General features: G+C 42.3%; 1 protein-coding gene across 1 annotated transcript in view; it reads right to left on the bottom strand.

Moving 5' to 3' along the window:
• Positions 1 to 607: 607 nt before the first annotated feature.
• CEP131 (centrosomal protein 131) overlaps positions 608 to 21,292 on the bottom strand; it is a 53,339-nt gene continuing 32,654 nt past the window's right edge. Inside the window, exons 13-26 of the mRNA XM_007482879.3 lie at positions 19,664 to 19,855; positions 18,873 to 19,010; positions 17,976 to 18,101; positions 16,469 to 16,585; positions 14,296 to 14,398; positions 13,165 to 13,366; positions 11,282 to 11,389; positions 11,015 to 11,132; positions 10,501 to 10,575; positions 10,095 to 10,237; positions 4,069 to 4,246; positions 3,770 to 3,966; positions 1,052 to 1,112; positions 608 to 949 (exon numbers count right to left, since the gene is read on the bottom strand). Coding sequence (XP_007482941.1) covers positions 875 to 949; positions 1,052 to 1,112; positions 3,770 to 3,966; positions 4,069 to 4,246; positions 10,095 to 10,237; positions 10,501 to 10,575; positions 11,015 to 11,132; positions 11,282 to 11,389; positions 13,165 to 13,366; positions 14,296 to 14,398; positions 16,469 to 16,585; positions 17,976 to 18,101; positions 18,873 to 19,010; positions 19,664 to 19,855 — 1,833 coding nt within the window. The 3' untranslated portion in view covers positions 608 to 874. The remainder of the gene's footprint in view (positions 950 to 1,051; positions 1,113 to 3,769; positions 3,967 to 4,068; positions 4,247 to 10,094; positions 10,238 to 10,500; positions 10,576 to 11,014; positions 11,133 to 11,281; positions 11,390 to 13,164; positions 13,367 to 14,295; positions 14,399 to 16,468; positions 16,586 to 17,975; positions 18,102 to 18,872; positions 19,011 to 19,663; positions 19,856 to 21,292) is intronic.

Raw genomic sequence — 21,292 nt, 5'->3', positions numbered from 1 at the left:
TAAATGTTCAAATTCTTTGTGAATTTGTCTAGGGAAGGACTAGGTGGTTTCCACACCTAGCTGTGCAGCTAAGGGATGAAGTACAATCTGTAGTGGCCAGGTGTAGCAATGGAAGAGAAGGGCCTGAATGGGTACAAGCAGCAGAACCTGGAGGAGGCCTGAGAACTGAAACCCAACTGGCCCTTAGGAGCCTCTAGCTCCCTTTGAGCTCTTCAGTCCTGCCATCAAGGGAGGTGATTGGGCTCCCATTCCAAAAAAGGTTGAGAGGGTAGAAAGGAAAAGGAAGGGAGGACAGGAGCCAACTAGCTTATGGTTCACTGTTGACAAGATCAAATCTGGCCTCAGACACTTCCCAGCTGTGTGACCCTGAGCAAGTCACTTGACCCCCATTGCCTAGCCCTTACCACTCTTCTGCTTTGGAACCAATACACAGTATTGACTCTAAGATGGAAGGTAAGGGCTTAAAAAAAAAAGGAAACAAAGAAACTCAGCTCTCCTGGGATCCATGCTGTCACTTCTGAACAGATTCTTCTATGGCTGTTCTCTAGTAATCTCTTACCTCTGAACCTTTCTTACTCTAAGAGAGAAAAAATAAAGGGCTGCATTGTTTTAGAAACCAGTGACATTTTTAATATTAAAATACAATGACAAAAGCCCTAAGACAGCTCTCGGGTCAGGAAGCCACTTACTCCTGGGACAAACATTGTAAAAATAGAATAGCAAAGGCTGAGGAGAGCCCCTCTTCTCTCCCAAGACCTCGGGAATTAGTGTTTCCTCATTCACAGCTATAGACTCACAGTCACACTGGACAGCGAGGGCCACCCAGGCAAACCTGTAGCCGCAGTCTTTCTTCTGTGTGGCAAGAGCCAGGTGCTCACTTGGCACCCAGGAGCTGCTTCCTCTGTTGCTCCAGCAATGCCTCAAGGTGGTCAGCCCGCCTTACTGCTGCCTGTGACACACAGATAAACAGAGCCTGTCAGGCTCAGGAGGCTCACAGAGGACGTGGCTCCTGGGACAGACTAAGAGTTATGGGTTCAAAGGAACAACTTACTTCATACTGTTTTCGAAGGTTGTTCACAGTCTCTTCTTTCTTCATTATAGCCATCTTGACCCTGGGTGGGGAGAACAGACACTAAGCTAACTAGAAGGCTCCGATTACCCCACTGTATATTTAGTCATTGGCCTGGAAGACAAGGTATGGAACAAATCCCAGAGGGAGAGCCTGAAGAAGGACCAGTTACATACTTTGGCAATAACTCCACTTTGTGACCTTGATAAAATCAGTTGGTTGCTCTAGGCCTGTTTCTTCATCTGTAACAGGGGGCCAAGATGTTCCCCAAGGTCCCTTCTAGCTCTATTGTTCCATGATTCAAAGTTGTTCTTTTCTAGTTTTCCTGAGTGAGATGGAGGTACTGGAGATTTGTCAGTGGTGGCTCTCTACAGAGGAGCAGCCTCCACACATCCTACTTGGTACTGTGACGCCAAATCACTAGGCAGCCCCTGCAAGGGCTCCATCCACTTCTGCTTCCTATCCATCTCCTAGAAAACTAAAGGTTGTTCCATACTAACTCATCCCCTGGGGTACATATCCTGCCAATAACACAAGAACCTGACTAGCTTACTAAGCAAAATGTGGTTTACCTGCACTGACCATCTCTACAAATGGGCAATGCTATTTATTGGAACAAGAGAGGACTTGAATGCCTAGCTACCTCCTTCCACCCTGATATTGCCCAAGAACTGGCCAGGGGGCCCTTGCCTCTCAGAATATCCACAAAATATTTTACTTATTTTTAGTGGAGATATGTATCTTCTCACAGAACCCTTTCCTAGACCCATTGGCTCTGCCCTTCCCTGCCAAACCTATGATTGGGATGTATGCTTAACAGTAAAAAGAATGCTTAATCATTCCTTTGGCTGCACTGGGATCAGTGGAATATGGCCACACTGGGATGGTATAAAGAATGTGTTAAAAACTGTATTCTTGTTCTGGTGCTCCCTCCTGACCACCATCCCTCCTTCTAGTCAGTACAGTAAGTTTATAAGTTATCAACATAAAGGCGCATCAGCAACAAATAAGGTTGCAAAGAGGAACCTGGAAGTCACATACAAACTATCTCAAAGATCAAAGGAACATAATTTATATGTATTAACCAAAAATCATATCCTGGTAATATTGTGGAATCAGAGGAAACCATCCAGGTGCTGCATTTAGGCACTGCTGTCAAGGTTTTTGGTCCTATGATATGTAAATCTCAGATAAGTTTTAGCCATCCATAAAACACCAAAAGAGATTATAATTTTGAGATGATGTGGAAACATTAACTTTAAAGTTTTATTAACCAATCTGAGATGATTTGGATGTGTAATGAGCTAATCCCAAGATGGCACAGATAAGAGTCTATTATCCCCCACCAAAACTTCTAAAAATAAGACCTCCAACTCCTGCCTCTACTCTCCCCTTAGTACTCCGTCTCCACCAGGTCCATATTGCTGAGTGCTCCCAACTCTACTCCATGGTTATATAAGTGATACTCTCTGCCTCTCCCTTTCTCCATTCTTCTTCCTCCTGACACTGCCTACCTCTCATCCCCACACCTTTGTCTTTGTACCCTTTCTGCACTTGTCTCAGGATGCCTTTGTACCTAATTAAAGAGCAACTGCAGCCTTACTTTCTACTGCTATAGTGGGCTTTTCTAGTGAGCACCCCAAAATGGGGTATGCCTGTCTCCATTTTGAAATTTCATAAATTATCAATTTGTAGTTTCTAGATTCAAAATTTGGGACATGTCTGGTAAATCTGGGCACACATATTTTTGAAGGCAAAGGCAAAGTCCAAAGTTCTCAGTGGACAATGTAGACAGTTTCTAAGTAGTTCATGGCTTGTAAGTGCATTTGAGGCAATGTCCTCATTATGTTTAAGGCCATGTTGGCAAACCTATGCATAAACCTCTGGCATGCATGCCAGAGGGGGCTGCTCTGCCCCCCCCCCCCCCCCCCGCTCTCCACCACGCCTGAAGACATTTCTCACATGACCTGTCCTGCTGCCCAGCAGACCAATGGGAGTGCTGGGGTAAAGGGTGTGTGCGTGTGTGTGTCTGTCTGTCACATGCAGCCTAAGGGTTGGTCACTCAATCTCTAAAAGGTTTGCTATCCCTGGTTTAAGAAGTACTGACCTATTGGGTTAACACTAGGACACTGGATAGGCTTTCTGGGAAGATGCCCAGCTTGGGGGGCTTTCTGGTTTCCTTTTCCAGGCTAATCTGTCAGTAGTTCTCCTATTATGTCCCCATGGAGGACAAACTTGATCAAGAAGGGCAATGGACTACAAGTTACCTGTGTTGTGCATTTGAACTAATGCAAAGCAAGCAGTGAAAATGGGCCAGCCACCAGTAGGTGAAGTAAATTAGTGTTTAAAAGCTACTTTTCAGGGTCCATTCAACTTTTTTTCCTAAAGAATTCTCTGTCATATTGGAATATTATAGGTGTAGTTGGGATATCCCTAAATAACAGAGGTCACTAGGAATGGGAACAGCAGTAGGATTCTGACTTTTCCTTTGCCTCTTGCCTTATTATATACCCCATCTATTCCTTTCTCATATCACAAGTTAAAGTCAATCACAAGTTAAAGTCTCCTTGCTGCCTAGCACAATAATAAGCACTCAGTAATTCCTTGAAAAATGTAGATTCCTGTTATTCCTTCCCAGGAAGAATCAACCCACTCACCAGTGCAATTAGCAAAGACTGGCTGGAATCATGACATTCTCACCTCCTATGCACTTCTCCCAGCTCTTCTTCTTTGTCCCGATTTATCTTCTCTAATTCTAACTGTTGACGGGTTCGTAACACTGATATTTCTGTTTTCAGTTGCCTGTTCTCCTCTTCAGTGGCAGTTAGTTGGTCTGAGAATTCCTGGCGGATCACTTCTGACAGGCTGCTCCTCTCTTCCATTAACTTGTCCTTCACCTGATAGGAAAATCTAAATATCAGAGGCAGTCTGGAGAAGGGGCAGAAAATGCTCAGTAAAAACCTTTGGGCACGTGGCCTCTCCAGGAAGCCTGGGCTCACCATTTTCACATCTTCTACCTCCTTCTCCTTCTGTTTCACTAGGCCTTGGAGCCGCAAGTTCTCACCTTCAGCTTCCCCCAACCGACCCTTTAGCTCTGAACAGCGCTCCTGAAGCTTCCGCTCGGACTGTTCCAAATCAGCAAGTTCTGTCTCATATTTGTCACGTATACGCTTGACCCTGAGGGCAGGGAAAAGGATGAAAGTGGGACGCATTAGCAATGTCACAGACCCTGGGGTCTAGTCCAAGTACTGGTGCTGGCTTGCTGTTTGACTTTCTCACCAAGCCTCTCGCTGATGCTGTATGTCACTAGTATCCATTATATTTTAAAGTATAACCTCTGAGATACACTAATCTAGTTTCACACTTATAGGTTTTTGTGATTTCCAAGGACATTTACTATTAGTGATCGAGTCAGGAAACCTGGGTTTGAATCTCATCTCTATCACTGACTGAGACTCTATGAAAGAATCATTGAGGTGGTAGCTGGGTGGTTCAGTGTATTGAAAGTCAGGCCTCTGGGCAAGTCACTTCACCCCCCATTGCTTAGCCTTCTTCTGCCTAGGAACCATACACAATATGAATTCTAAAATGGAAGGTAAAAGCTAAAAAAAAAAAGAATCACTGAACGTCTTGGGGCTTTGGTTTCCCCACCTATAAAAATGGGAGATAACAACAATCATAACAGCAAATGTTTACAGATAGTCACTCTCATTTTTCAAACCTCCCACCCTTGGGACTTCTGGGTCAAGTGATGGCTACCTCAGTTGCCAACTTCAACGCAGCCTTGCCTCCAGCCACACTTCATTCTCCTCTACACCAACTTCTAGCCCCAACTCCCCTTCCAGTTTAGGAACCATAATCAACTGTGCAAAGGGTGTGTCAATATGCTCCCCTATAGCTCCACACACCACCCCGTTGACTTTTCACACTATATGCCCTCGTGGGATACATATTTTACTATGTGTGTTGTCTCCCTCAATTAGAATGTGAGCTTCTCGAAGGAAGAGATTAACTTTTCTTTTTTTGTTTGTATTGCCAGCAATTAGCACAGTGCTTGCATGTGTTGCTATTGGTGTTCAGTTGTGTCTGACTCTTCATGACTCCATTTGGAGTTTTCCTGGCAGACACTGTGATGATTTGTCATTTCTTTCTTCATCTCATTTTACAGATGAGGAACTAAGATGAATAGGGTTTAATGACTTGCCCAGGGTCACTCAGTTAATAAGTGTGTGAGGCCAAATTTGAACTCAGGAAGATGAATCTTCCTAACTCTCAGGCCCAGAACTCTATTCACTGTGCCACCTAGCTGTCCCTGGCTTGATACATAGTAAGTGCTTAAGAAATATTTTTTTTTCATTCATTTATCATGTGCTACTATTATTATCCCAATTTCATTGATGAGAAAACTAAGTTTGAGAGAAATTAGGTGACTGGGGATAATAAACCTCAGCCTCTCACTACCTGAACTACCTGCTTCACAAGATTGTAATGAAAAGTGCTTTGTAAACTTTAGAACAGTAACTGAGTGTGACTACCTGTTACATAAGGGAAGGTACCTCACGCTACCTCGGTACAACACTGGATCTGTAGCAAAATGGCTCACTTCTGATTTGTTAGCAAGTGTCACCATGGACAAGCCATTAACTTTTGGGGGGACCTCTATTTCTTCATCTGCAAAATGGAAATGATAATGACTTGCATTATTTGCTTTAGGGAGCACTTTGTAAACTACAAAATAGTATATAAATGTCATCTATTTATTTTTTCCTGCTACACTGAAAGGTCCATGGTGGGACTAGCAGGGAGTGGCCTATGAACTTGGATGGAAAGTCTACATCTTTAGTTTCACCAAGTTTTGGTTTTCTTTCTAATCTTACTTACATAATTAATTTTACACATTTCAAACTATTATTCTGAGGAGTTGATAGGCTTGCCCAAACTGCCTTCATCAGCCTACCTAATAGTTACTTTACTTGGACTAATTCCCCAATATATTTCAGTCTCCTCTTAATCTCTCCATCTCTATGATACTAAACCATCTGCTACTTGAAGAACATCCCCTCAATCTTAGCTATCCCTATCTCTTGTTTCCACCCCCTTCACTTCCATTTCCTCAAACATCTGACTCCAAATTTGCCCTCTGGAACCACCTGCCCTATAATGAACAAATTTATTTTCATTTTATCCTCTTCCTTTTTAACTCCTTCTATCTTTTGGCACTAAGACCTGGCTCTGTCCTGATACTAGCTGCTTCCCTTGAAATCCTTTTCAGTGATGGTTGTATTTTAAGTTCATATCATAACTCATATCGATCACTAATCAATCATAGGGGCAGAGTCAGGAAATTTTTGCTCCTCCTTGCCACTTTTGGGCCCTCCTTTTACTACCATCACTTAGCAATCTGTCCTCCTTCGAGGATTCAATTCAAATTTATCCCCTAATCCAAATTCTGGTAGTTATCATATAACCCCAGTACAGTCTCCTTTTCTTAACTTAATGCCGAGCTCACAGGCTTCCACTTCATTCCAACTTCTTCCTTCATTCTAGAGGATGACAACAAACATGTTGGTATTCCCTCAAAAATCCTGCTTTCCAGATCCTCTACTCAATCCTGCAACCTATTCTTCCATTCCACCTCAACCATACACAGGAATACCCTTGATCTTGCCATCACCCACAAGGGTTTCACTTATATTTTTAAGGAGTTTGAATTTCTTTTAGTTGGTGCTAATCCTTTATCTATTTCTTTTTCTTTTTAGGTTTAACCTGAATTTTACTTACATTTTTTCATCACTTTCTAAAGTCTAAATGATCAACATAAAATAGAGCAAGCCCCAATAATACCTAATAATACCATTTGCTGGTACCTTCAATTCAAATAACCAAACTGCAAATTTAACAATCATGTAACAATATGAGCTGGCTACATGATCCTTCTGCCATCACTACAATTCTCTGATATTGGAGTACAAGTTTTTGTAATCATTTCTCATCCATCCTATCAGTGCTGAAAACTTTGGAAGGATTCCCTTCCTACTCTTGCACACTAAAACTATGATACAATTTGAAATCTTATTAGAAAACAGCAGTCATTTAGCTATGACAATTTTGCTAATTATCTGTTTTGCTAAGATATCTCCCTTTATCTATTTCTCCTTATGCTTCAGTCCCCCAACTCTACTTTTAATCTTCACTGTGATCTCCAATCTTTCTATCCCACAATACTATCTCAGGCCCTAAAAATCTGTTTTCTCCACTTTCCCAATCTTGATCCCCTGTGAAACAATTCAATTCCACACTTAAATTCCCTGTGACAGAGGTCCTATCACAGATCATACTTTGCCAGTTCCCATCCTGTATTATTACTCCACTTCTTCCATCTCATGTGTTGCTAAACTAAAAGAAATCACAAAACCTTACTGACTAAAATTTAATCTCAACTTCACTATAGCAAAATTATTTGTCTGTAACTGAATAGCTAATCGCCCTCACCCCTACAGTTGTCCCAAACTTTTTCCTCTCTCTTTAAGCCTCTTGTGACATTTCCTCCTTCCATCCTCTTTTCTGAGGACAAAATCTCATACTTCAATGAAAAAACTAGAGCACTTGCTGAGAGCTACCTTTTCCCCCCTCATTCTCAACTTATATCTCTTTGACATTGCCTTTAACTATATTTTCCTTCATTCCATCATTCCAGTCTATGATGAGATCATGCTACAGCTTGCCAGCAACCACTCTAACATTCCCATTACTTCCTATCTTCTCTAGAAAACTACTCCCACCATAATTTCCTCTCTTTCTCCCCAAAATTTTAATTTCTCTCTAACTACTGGTTCTCTCTGATGACTACAAAATGAGATCTTACCATGGCCACTAGCTTTCATCCTACATTTTTCTCCTCTTCTCAGATAATCTCCATGAAAAAGCAGCCTATCGTCAGTGCCACCACTTTTTCTCCTCTTCTCACTATTTTCTAAAACAGTCTGGCTTCCAACCTTAGTTCCAACTGGAACTACTTTCCCCAAAGTTATCAATAATCTCAATTTCCAAACTAATGGCTTCTTCTAAAACCTCATCCTTCTTATCTTCTCTGAAGCATCTGACATTGCTCATCAGCTTTTCCTGCTGGATGCTTCCTTTTTCCATGACTCTGTTCTCACTTGGTTCTCCTACTACCCAAGTGCTCTTTTTCATTTTATTTTGTTTGATCTTTGCCCATATCACACTCAGGAACTATGGGTATATGGCAAAGCTGTGTATATATGTTAAACTGGATGTCCCAGAGACACATAAAACTCAGCACATCCAAAACAGAAATTGCTATCTTTTTCCATAAACCATCATTCAAGTCACCCAGATTTGAAACTTTGGTGCAATACTCGATTGCTCTCTCTTGCTCAACCCACATAACCAAACAATTCCCAAATCTTGCATTCTTCACATCTCTTACTTCTACATGGCCACCACTTCATTCAAGCTCTCATCAGGCTGGACTAATGCAATAGTCTAATTGGTTTCCCATCTTAAGCCTTTCTCCACTCTAATCCATCTTCTGTACAGCTATCAAAGTGATTTTTAATGATTTCTTAAAAGTTTATTAAAATATATGCTAGATTCATTAAGCTGACACTTAATCTAGGCTGAAGATGACAGAAGATATCAAAGTAAAAACTGCAGATGTCACAAAGCAGGAAAGGCATCAGCCAATAGAAATCATTATCTTATCTAGCACAAAAAAGTCTACTTTTTTGACAGATATAATAATTCCACCATTGACAAGTACTTGGCCCTTTCCTAGCACTTTATATTTTTAACTTTTCTAATTTTTTTCTGTTCTTTCTGTTTTTCTAAAAGCTAACTTTTCTGCATCCATCTTCTTGGATTGCTTCTTGGGTTGTTATAGAGGCTTCTTACCACCCAAAAAAGAAAGTTCTTACCCCCAACATTCAGAAACTGATATGATTTTATCAGTAGAAAGGTCACTTAAGAGGCATTACCACCTGCCTGATTTGCTGTACCCTAATTATTATAGGATTTTTCCAACTGATTTTCGGCTGAAAGCTTTCATTTGCTCCCCTAATCCCTTCCATGGTCTGCCCCATTAGAACACAAGTTTCTTAAGAGCAGGGCCTGTCTTATTATTCTATTTTTATCCCCATCAGTTAGCACAGCGTTTTGCACAGTTGGCACTAAATAAACATTTTATTCTTCATGCATTCATCCTTGCAAAAGAACATAGTACCTATCACTTGTTTTTTCCACCAATGAAATTTTGTTTCAAATATAAACATTTGAAGTTCTTCATAGATTATTCTCTTCCTATCTTTCCAATCACCCCTCTGTACATTCTGTGATCTACAAGTTCTAATTGCTGTTCCTTGCTGCTGTCATCCATGCCTAGAATGCTCCCTCTTCCAAATTCATAAGACTCCTTGGCTTCCCCTCTTCTAGGAGACCCCCAACTTCTTGACTCATTGAAGTTCCTCATTCTCTTTCACTCCACATCCTGAATCAATGGCCATATCTTGTCATTTCTATCTTCAGAGCCTCTTTATATGCCCTTTTCTCTACTTACATTGCTATCTCTCTGATACAGGTGCATTACCTCATGCTTAGAGCACAACAACAGCTTTCTAGTTGGTTTCTCTGCCTCAAATCTCTCCTCACTTAAGTTCATCCTCAACTCAGCAGCCAGAGTGATCTTCCCATAGTTTACGTCCTCTCCATCCTGCCCCTCCCAACTCAATAAACTCTAGTAGCTCCTTCTTACTTCTAAGATCAAAGTCTTTGGTTAGGCCTTTTTAAACCTCACAATCTGGCCCTTTCCTGTCTATCTAGCTTTAATTTATAATATTTCTCTTTGTTCACTGTATGGCACATAGTAGAGACTCAATGACTACTTGTAGACAGATGCAGTGATGGCCCCACTGAAAAGTAGTGAGGTCAGGCTTCATTCTTCTAGCATCACCTCCCTCGAGTAGCCACCATGGGTTTCTTCCCTTTTCCCTTTGGCATTGACTCTCACCTGTTCTCAGCTGTTTGCTCACACTCCTCCTTGGACAGGGTCATATCAGCTTCCAGCCTCTGAATAACCAGCTCAATTTCTTTGTCCCTGACTTTCCGAACTTCATCCTTCAACTCACGCTCCCGTTTTAGTAGCCATGCTTCCTGAAGAGAATGGCAGAGACCTGGTCAGAAGTCAAGGAAACCTACTCTACTATAAAATGGAATGCAAATGAAAAAATTAATTATGAGTTCTGACTAAATGCTTATTTCCCTTTCTTTAACTCTTGAGATGATATGGGATGAAGTGAGAGATGGGAAGGAGGGGAAAGAACAGGCAGAAAAGGTTTGCTGATCAATGAGAATTTTTAAAACAGCCTGCGCAGATCCCCATGCAACAGCATACTGAATAGAATACTAGTTTTCACCTCTTTCTTTAAGTAGTTGGCTTCCCAGGCTTCCTTCTCCACCTCTAGCTGTTCCTTCAGGGCTTTCATATCCAACTAAAAGACAAAGCAAAATGCTATGATACAGGCCCTAATTTGAACTAAAGTATCTTATAACAATAAATCTCTGATTCCAGGAAAGGCTCAGGGCTTAGGGTCGATGCAGCAGGGTTGGCCAATCACCTTCTGGGGCCACAGAGGGGAAGCCAGTAGCAGCCCAAGATGCTTTCAGAGCAGCAGAGTAGGAGCATCCTGGGTTGGGAGTCAGGAGATTCAGCAGAATAGAATAATGCTCTGAAATCTGAAGTGACCTGAGCATTCCTCTGAACCTCAACAGAAAGTATCACAACATAATGGATCCTTGATCAGTGTTTCTTAGGTTAAAATGAGTTCATGCTGCTATAATGAGGACACAGAAATGCTCTTGGGTGGTTTTTGGAGAAGCTGGGGTGGGGAGGGGAATGGAACATGCAAATATAAAGAGAGGAAGGGAAACCTGGTGCCGCCTTGCTTGTTCCTCTCTCCCCTTCTCATACTCCTCCCTGAGGGCTTTTGTCACCACACAGCTGTTCTCCTCGAGCTGCTGCCTCAGTTTCTCTAGCTCTGCCCGCTGCCTGAAAGGCACAGACAGAAGTGGTTAAGGAAGGCAGTGGAAAAGAAATATTAAAAACCTCCTAGCTGGTAGACTGCTGTTGGGCTAGTTCCTAGAAGGAAGACCTCCTAGAATACTGTGGTCCGTAGCGCCCATCTTCCTTCCAGCTACCTGGCAGCCTGCTGGGTTAGCCGTTCCTTCTCTTCCGCCACTTCATTGTAGAGTCGGTGTCGCTGCTGCTGAAGGGCTTCTTCCTCCTCCTCCAATTGCCTCTCATATCTGTTAGGGAAAACAAATTTCCCTCAATTACACTCATTTCTGCTTGAGTGCTGAAGCAATCCCCTTAATTCACTACATTTTCAGTGGAATCATTAAAACAACAGTGACTTACTGTCTCCTATCAGCTAAGCCAACACAATAGATTAACTGTAGTAGGATTGTGTTGGGGTAAGTGAAAGTGGGGCAGTTGGGTTAAGTGAGTTAATAATGTGATGAGGAAATGGAAGACCCATCATTCCCTCAGTCCTGGGACTTGCTTCTATTTATGGGGAACATGCTGATCAAATCCTACGTTTGAGAAGAAACAGTTCTGCTCTGTAGAACCCCTGAGCAGGAAATACTGAAAAACTGGGGCTATATCCCAGAAGAGAAGATTTGTAGGAATAATAGCACAAATCTACATGTCATTTACCTATATTATCCTGTTAGATCCTTGCTAAAATAGTTCATGTCATTCTGCTTGGGGTACATATTTGCTACTTATACACTAGGTACTCTCAACTACCCATCTCCTCCATAGATCAGTTGTGAGGTGAAGCCAAGGGAAAGGGAGTCTGATCCATTAGGCTGAGCTAGGAAAGGGATATCAAAACTTATGAAAACTAATATAGCATTCATTCTCTTTAGCAAAGGACTGAGATTTTATGCAGGAAGGAAGCTTGGTTTACTTAGGAGTAACAATGAGTTTATTAGCTCCATACATGCAGAGATTTCTGGGGTACGGTTAGGAGGAGGGAAGACTCACCTCACCCCTCCATTACCCCCTTCCCTCAAGGCTTAAGCTCAGGTTTGGAAAATAACTAGTTGTATGAGGTCTCAGGCAAGTAATTCCAGCTATCTGGTCCTCAGCTTCTCTCACTCTGGGAAAGATATTGTTCTTAAGCCATAAAATGTCAAGAATTATAGAGGAGACCATATGTCCAGGCCCTAAAGCTATTTGTCCAAGGCCATGCAGTTGGCCAGGGGCAAAGGTAGAAGTCCGGTCCTAATTCCCAGTTCAGTGCTCTTGGTACCCCCAACATTCTTGACAATTATTCATCAGGCCTTGTGGGAAACAGGACTAACTGGAGAAGGGTAAGTAAGAGCAGCCACTTTGAGGGTTTAGATCCTGATTCCAACTCAAACCCTTTCTGTAGGAGGTAGAACAAGCCATAGCTCTGTTCCGAGCTTGTCCGTCTCTCCTCTTCAGAACAGATGGCATGATTATCACTCATTTCCTGACTTTAGGTACTGACCCAATTTCAATCACGTTAAAAATCACATCATAGGGGGCAGCTAGGTGGTTTAGTGGATTGAGAGCCATGTTTGGAGATCAGAGAACCTGGGTTCAAATCTGGATTCAGATGCTTCTTAGCTGTGTGACCCTGGGCAAGTCACTTAACCCCCATTGCCTAGTCTTTACTGCTTTTCTGCCTTAGAACCATATTGGTTCTAAGATGGAAGGTAAGGATTTTTAAAAATCACATAATAATCACAATCATAATGATGACAGCTAACAAATATATAGTGCTTTCTATGTGCCAGGCACTGTGCTAAGCTGCTTCATAATTATCTCTTGATCTTCACAATAATCCTAGGAGGCAGGTGCTATGATTGCCCCCATTTTAGAGATAGGGAAGTGGAGGTAAAATGGGAGTTAAATGATTTGCACAGTTAGGAAGTATCTGAAACAAGATTTGAACTCAGATCTTTTTAATTCCAGTGCTCTATCCCTTTCTCTACCTGCTTCCCCTAGAAGGATGTGTCCCCACCAAACCAGAAACCCTTTCATGTACCTCTGTCGGGCCAACTCCCTCTCTCGCCGTCCTTCCTCCTCCTTCTCTCGCTCTAGATGTTCCCGCAGCTCTTCAGTCTGTTGCACATAGCGCTGAGCGGCCCGCTGGTCTGACTGCAACAGCTCAGCTTCATGAAGGGTCTTTAACTTATTGATTTCCTGCTTGTGTTTGGCAATCAGTTTCTGGATCTCTGGCTCTAAGCCTAGGGCAAGGGGTATAGAACAGTCACCCCAAACAGAACAAACAAGAAAAAACCACTGCAGATGAGTTCCAGATCCAATCTCCCTTCTGTGTTTGAGGCAAAAACCCTTCTCTCCATCACCTTTAAGTATAAAAATAATGCTTGGGCATTTTCCTGGCAAGAAATGAAATCTCTCCCCTACCTCTGGAGAGAGTCTAAACAGGGAACTATCCCGAATGGAAAGAGACAGGACAGTGTTGGGAAGCATGAACTGTCTTGGCTTTAGCATCAATGCCCCTCTGTTTTCTCTCTCTTCAGCTTCAAGGCATGAAGAGGTGGTTCTAAAGCCTGGGCAAGGCTCCCACTCCCTACAGAGCATTAAAAGACTCATAGAATCTAAGTTCAAAAGGACCCCCTGCAGTCATATCCTCTACTATCTTCTTCACTCTAGTCTCTTCTTGAATGCTGAAGAGCTCACTTTACCAAGATAGTTTCTCCCCTTGCTGGATAGCTCACTATCAGTCTGAGGTGTGCTGTTGTCCTTCCCAGCCACTGGGACAGTCCTGCCCTCTAGAGAAGCCCAGGAAGATCTGTTCTTTTATATAAATGACAAAACCTCTCAAACATATATTACATATGATGTCACCTTTTCCTCTTCTCCAGGCTAAAAGATCCAATTCTTTCCACTGCTCTTCCTTCTATGTGGCTTTCAGATCTTTTTTCTTTGCCTAGGAGAATGACTTTGACATTTGCCAAGGTAGAACAAAACTGCCTGCCAGGGAGTTGGAATCCATGGTGAGTGAGATCAAAGAGAATACCTAGGTGCCCTTGACTAGTGTGTCACTGGCCCACATGAACCACATCCTCAGGCACTGAAACAGCTGGTGTGGTTGCCAAACCACTATCAACAGGTGACAGGCCCTGAGGACTGGCCTTTTGGTTCTCCCTACCTCGGACAGTGATCTCTTTGATCTTTTTGGTTTTCTCATTGATCCACTTCTCTCTGCGAATTTTTTCTGTGGCACTCATTAGTTCTTTGAGTTTCTTAATCTCCTGTAAACAAGAAAGGATGCTGAGGAATATCCCAAAAGAAGTAGAAAATGAAACTTGCATCTCCCCATTGCTACCCATTTCCAGACTCCTTAGATCAGTGGAGATTTAAGAAATTGCTTGTTTCCAGGAATTCACAGCAGAACAAGAGTAAGCCAGGAGTGCAAGGACTATTAATTAATACATGCAAAACAGCTAGGAAATTTTCAAGAAATCCACACAACAATGCCAAATTATGACTTTCACAAAGATTGTGCTCCCTACACAGGTGGTCTCTTCTCTTGGGGAACCTCATAGCAGGTAGTTGAGGAATTCTCAGACGACTTATTCACATAGGATGAGGTCCTCAGCAATGTCAACAAAGTTGAGTACAAACCAGTCAGTCAAGTCCCCAGAAGTATCTACTGGGCAAACCCTACCTGCCTGAAAGCTTCCAAGGAAGAGGCCAAGCAATGTCCACTAAGATAAAATTTATCTAGTTACTTTAAGAGGAAAATCCCATAAGGACACCTCAGATAATAAAAGGGGACTTATTTTCAAAAGGCTGATCACCTAACCTTTTCTGGTTTTACATTTCTTTTGTAGACTCTTAAAAAAAAAAAAACAGCCACTTCCCCAAGAAGCAGGAAGAAAGCAGAAAGCATGGCTCCTAATTGACAAAAGAGAATTTAAAATAAAAAGATGTTCATTTTGAGTCAAGATCTAGATTTCAGATTCCAAATTTTTTTGTTCCCCATCTGCTGTCTTACTATACACTAAGCTCTGTGTTCATCCACTTCTTCCCTAAAGCAATGTTCTTCCATGGCCTTGCCCTTTTCACTTTTTCTATCCTCTTCTCAAAATGAATAATGGAGATGGAAGAATGGCATAGGGAAGATACAGTAGAGCACTGGGTCTTAAGGTTTCTCCCCCTGCTTTCCATGACCCCTCTGACCCTCTGCTTAATTACAAAGCTTTAGAATTCAGGGAATCTGAAAATCTATAAACATGTTTTCTTCCCTGCATTTCAAAATAATTGGTTCCTTGGAAATCCTATGTATTTTATGTTCATTTAAAATCATTCTTTTTTTTTTTTTTTAATTTAAACCCTTACCTTCTGTCTTTGACTCCAAGGCAGAAGAGTGGTAAGGGCTAGGCAATGGGGGTTAAGTGACTTGCCCAGGGTCACACAGCTAGGAAGTGTCTGAGGTCACATTTGAACCTAGGACCTGCCATCTCCAGGCCTGACTCTCAATCCACTGAGCTACCCAGCTGCCCCCCAAAAGCATTCTTTTGAGAAAGGGTCCATAGACCAGTCTGCCAAAGGGTTTCATGGCAAAAAAAAAAAGGTTAAGAAATCCTGTTTTAGTTGGAGTTGAGAAGGAAGAAACAGAGATGAAGTAGGCTCTAATAGCCATCCTAAAGGTCACATCAGGAAACTGGAAGGGAGTCCTGAGGTTTATGGCCTACCTTTAAGAAAGCTACCAAGTACATCAGTATGAAACTTTCATGCATCTACATAAATTACACAACTAGTATCAGCAGGGATTGAAATTAAATTATTATAGTCTCTAGAAATTTGTCTTTCTTAATTTCTTCTCATCTAACTCAAGTCATTTCCCTAGGCAAAAAAAAGATTTATTAGTATGCAAATGGGCTGTAAGCCCTTTCAATTCACCAGTCTTCACATTAGGAAGTAAAAAAGTTCCAGCAGTTCTCAGGTAATATTTATGAAACTATTTTGATCTCCCTGGCTTTGGCTACTATATATATACCCATCTCTCAGGGCACAGCTTCAAGGTTTCCCAGGCACCACCTTCTGAGGCTCATCCCTCACCCCCTCAATCCCTTTAAGAATCCTGGCTGAGACAGTAGAAATTTCTCTCACCTAAAGGCCTGAAGCACCCCACACCCAGGGAAATAAGAGGAAGAAGGAAAAGAAAGATAAAAGAATCGATGAAGTGAAAGCTCCCACTGGAACTGAAGTAAAGTAGTGAAGGCAGGGCAGATGAGGAGAGGACAGGTCAGTATGAGCAAGCCCGGCTGCCTCACCCATGGTTATAACCAAGGAACCCTCCCCCTTGAATCTCTCACCAGTTCATGCTGCTCCTGCAACTGGGTGATTCTCTTTGTGTATTTCTGGTCCACTTGCTTCAGCTCAGCTACCACTGCCTCGCACTTCTCATTCAGGACCTTCTTGTCGTCAATCAGCTGAGATTTGAGGAGGGGACCGGGTGAAGCCATTGGGTAAAGCTGCTAACTCAGGTCCTACAGGTACTGAGGGGACACTCCCCTAACTTCAGGATTAACTCAGATTAGATAGGGCAATATCAGGGATCTTGTGGATCCTTGCCATGTGAGGCTTGGAGCCAATGTTTCCCCTTCCATTTCCAGCTTCCCTCTAAGGTGGCATCCCTTGTTGTATCCCATCACGCCCTCTCTCCTCTTCTCCATAGTGACTAGCATTTATGGGATGTTTCAAGTCTGTTTTTAGTGTTACATGGCTAAGCCAGAAACTTCTTCTGGGCCCTATGCTGCTAGCATCTTCAAAGAGACGTTCAGGAGAATCCTTAGCAGGGTCCAAAAGTACATAGGGTCACTGCCTCAGGGATACATTATCTCAGACTAAAAACTTCTAGTTCCTACAGCTTCTGCTCTCCATCAATGTTCTCCTAATTAGGAAGGACCTATGTGTACCTGGCCTACCCCTCAGTCGCTTGCCCCTGCTGTCCTGACCCTATGCATATGGGTCTGGAACATGGAAAGGCAAGATGAGCATATGGAGTCATTAGAAGTAAAAATAAACAAACTCCCAAACCCCTAATTCCATCCCCAAAAGGCATCTTATTAACATTTTATAATCCTGCCTCAGATTTCTATTCCTTCTAATCTATCCTCCATCCATCTGCCAAAGTGAATTTTCAGAAGCCACGTAGATTACTCATCCTATCAATAAACTCCTGTAGAAAATATAAACTTTTTTCTTTTGACATTTAGAGCTCTTCACAACCTGGTTCCAACCTGTTTTTCCAGTCTTATTACCCATTCTTTCCTATCAGGAATTCCATGGTCAAAGTCAAACTGGCTTTCTTCCTGTGCTTCATTTATAGTACTTCATTCCTTTCCTCCATGCCTCTGCCTAGGCCATCTTCTATATCTAGCATGTACTTCTTTCTCACCTCTGCCTCTGAGAATCCCTGGTTTCCTTCAAGGCTCAACTCAAGGACCACTTTCTACAAAGGCTTTCCTCTTAGTGCCTTCCCTCCAATCACAGTGTGTTTGTTTATACTTATATATGTACATGTTGTCATGCTCAAGAGAATGTAAGCTTTTTGCTTTTGTACCCCTAGTGCCTAGTACAGTGCCTAGCACACAAGCAGGCACTTAAATGCTTGTTGACTGGCTGAAGCAAGAACAAGGACCACCTCTCCATTTTGTAGGTAGGAAAATTAAACTTGGAGAAGTAAAGCAACTTGATCTTGAATCAACACTAAAATAAATGGCAGAGGCAGGAGGCAAAATCAAGTCTCCTAAGTTTTGTTTCAATCCCAGAAACTACCCATTAAAAGTCCTGTTACTTCCCATAGGCACAAGGGGTTACCTGATCAATGAAGGCCAGGTGTCTCTGGATAGCAGCTTCATATTGCTCCCTCTGCAGCTGGAGCTGGTGGTTTAGCTCCTTTTCTGTTTCCTTCACGTTCCGGACTGTAAGTTCTCGCTGCTGAGCCTGTCAATGGGGTTTCAGGGGAAGAGGATGGGAGGGGAGGGGGGGTTGGCTGGTACCTGGGTTCAAATTAAAGGAGCAGAGGCCAATATCAGAGGAGATGGGGCCAACTGTAGGGCAACTAGAGAGTTCTAATTCTACTAGAGCTCAAAGTGGGAGGAAGTGATAAAAGAAAACCAAGAACTGTTAAGGAAAAAATGCTGTCCTGAAACACCCAGATTTGATTCCCTGCTTATGAGAAGCAAGTAGGACACATGTTGAGTGAGAAAGGCAGGCCTACTGAGCCATATTACTCCTAACCTTCCTCTAATGGAGGGTAGAGGATGCCATCTCTCCTGCAAATCTTCTCCAGAAGCAGCATTAAACCACAAACCCATTCAATTACACCAAAGCTTTGTCTTTCCCACAGAAATGAAGTTAGACCTCTGGCTAGGCCTCCCTGAGCAGAAAGGCCTATAGAAGTAATAGAAGGTTTATATAAAAGCAATCAATCTGCAAACATTTATTAAGCACTTATGTGCCAGGCACTGTGCTAGGTACTGGAGAGATTTGGGTGAAGACCTCCTGGGAATAAGGCCTATTATCTGCTGGAGCAGGCCTGATTTCCTCTTGCTTTAACCTACTGGCTAGAGGGGACACTTCTCCTTGCTCATGTTTCCTCAGAACACCTGTGATGTAGAGGGAACAAAAACGTCCATCCAGTCCCACATTAACCTCTCCGACACTGATTCCAGACGTTAAAAATTTTGGTTGTTTCTACCTAGGGTCACCCACCAATGCTGTCTGCAGAAGTGTCATAGCCTGCTTCTTCTCCTCCACCTCCAGCTTTAGCCTCATCATAGAGCTGGTGACCTCAGTAGCCACAGCAGATGCCTGCTCCAAGTGAACCAGCTCTTCTTCAGTCAAGATCCCCTGGGGGAAGCAGTAAAGGTTAGACCCACAAGCATCTTTCACCTGGTTCTAATGGCAACTTCTCCTTAGATCTAATTGAGTATGTCACCTACCTTCCCTTGTTCCCCCCCTCTTTGTCATCCTCCTCCCACCCCCCAAAAAAGATCCCTCTAAATCAGAGGAAACATAAACAAAATTCAGCGAAGGACTAGGATGTAAGGATGTGTTTTGTATGTGTCTCTGTGTGTACATATATATACATACACACACATATGTATACACATACACACATAGTCTCTTGGTTATTCACTTTAAAGAAGCAGCAGCATAAATTAAGAGCTTATCTTTTTTAAAATGTTATTTAACTTTGAAATATGGGATGACTTGTCACTCTCACTCCATTCATCTTGGGTTAATCATCATAATTAATTAATCATCTTAATGATGACTCTGCATTTTCTGAGCATACCCCAAACTGAACTATATCAACAACTCCACCTGCTAACACAGAACTCTACAACCCCACTGTTCTGCCCCTTTTGCATGGGGAAGGAATCCAACTCTGTGACAATTTTCCACTGGCTCCTGCCCTAATCCTGGAGAAGCCAGAAAATTTGTGCATTCCTTCATTCAGGGTTTGGCCAAAGGAAACTCTGGTGGTGTCAGAGGCTCACCTCTCGTGGAGGGGCTGAGGTTACAGAGTGGGGTCGTTCCTGTTCTGACTTCTCCATCTCATCTAAGAAGCTCATGATACTCTGAAGCTTGGCCTCAGAGAGCAATGCCCCATCCTCTGGAACTCCTGGGGGTGGATTCAGTTTTCCAAATTTTTCTAGGTTGTCAGCTGTTAAAGAATTAGAGCTATCTTCCTGCAGAGAAGGAAAGATGAGAAATTAGAGTGGAGCTGGTATAGGGAAGAAAAGCAAAAGAAATATTTGTTTTTTTCCCATAGATGACACCAGAATAGTATAGAACTCCTGAGGAAAGGCATCTGCCCAGTGGCCTGTAAGGAAATCTGCTATTTTTTTGGACTTGCTTGAGATGAAGTTCTCGAGAAGGGCAGAGAGGTAGAAGTGTTCTAACATACTAGAGATCTGGGTTTCTTTTAAATTAATTATTTTTAAGTATCTTCCATGGTTTTCTCCCTCCCCTCTTCCCTCCTCCCTTCCAGAGCTGGCAAGGAATTCCACTGGTTTGTATATACATTATCACTTGATACCTATTTCCATATTATTCATTTTTGTAATAATCTTTTAAAACCCAAACCCCAAATCACATACCCATATAAAGGAGTGATAAATCATGTTTTTCTTCTGTTTTTACTCCCACAGTTCTTTAGTTCTTTATCTTGATGTGGATAACATTCTTTTAGAGATTTAGTTTTGGAAGACCAAATTACCCAAAGCACCACCCCCGCCATCCAGGACTTAATGGAAAAAAAAATAACACATTCTCTCTCTCTCTCTCTCTCTCTCTCTCCCTCTCCACTCCTCTCTCCCTGCTCCCTTCCTCCCTCCAATTCTATACACTACCCTAGAAGAATTGCCATCATTAATGTTAGATAAATGGTCAAGAAAGGAAACAAAACAGATTCAACAACAGTGTTATTTTCCATTTTCTAGTGATCAGCCTTCTAATGGTGACCCCCTTCTCCAGACTTAACTAAGCTGGTCCTTGGATGATAGATATACAGCCCAAAGGCTCTCCAATCTGAAAGGACCTACGACCTTGTGTGCCAATAATCTTTGGGAACTCATGTCATGCAGAAGTATTGGGGGACTTCAGTAAATTTCTTCAAGATCTGATCCAGTGGAAAGTTGGGGGAGAAAAGAACACCACTTCCTGCTGGTTCAGAGCTTAGGGATACTAGGGTTGGTGGATGTGATTTCATAAGTGTATTTTGCTTAATACATGTATGGCCTAGATCAAATTGCTTACCATCTCCAAGTGACAGGAGGGAAGGGAAGGAGGGAGGTGGTTTGGATTTTGTAATTTTGGAAAATGTATGTTAAGAATTATTATTACATGTAATTGGGGAAATAAAATATCTTTGAATAAAAAAGAAAAAGAAAAGGGAGAGAAAAAAAGAGAAGTGATTTCATAAAGATATTAGGTAAACAGGTTAAGAATCAGCTTGCTTTCTTGGACCAACATTTTCAGGCTAGCCTCAGCTAGCTCTCCAATGAGTTGGATGCCCCTTTAAGCCAGAGAAGAGAATTGCTTTTATTTCCTTCTGTAGTCTGTCCTTTCTGGGTCTAGATCTCTTTAGATCTTGGTACTAGGGAGTGCTGGAATGGGATACATAT

The sequence above is a fragment of the Monodelphis domestica genome, chromosome 2 (assembly GCF_027887165.1).
Source record: "Monodelphis domestica isolate mMonDom1 chromosome 2, mMonDom1.pri, whole genome shotgun sequence".
NCBI lineage: Eukaryota > Metazoa > Chordata > Mammalia > Didelphimorphia > Didelphidae > Monodelphis > Monodelphis domestica.
This window is presented reverse-complemented; position numbering and strand designations above follow the sequence as displayed.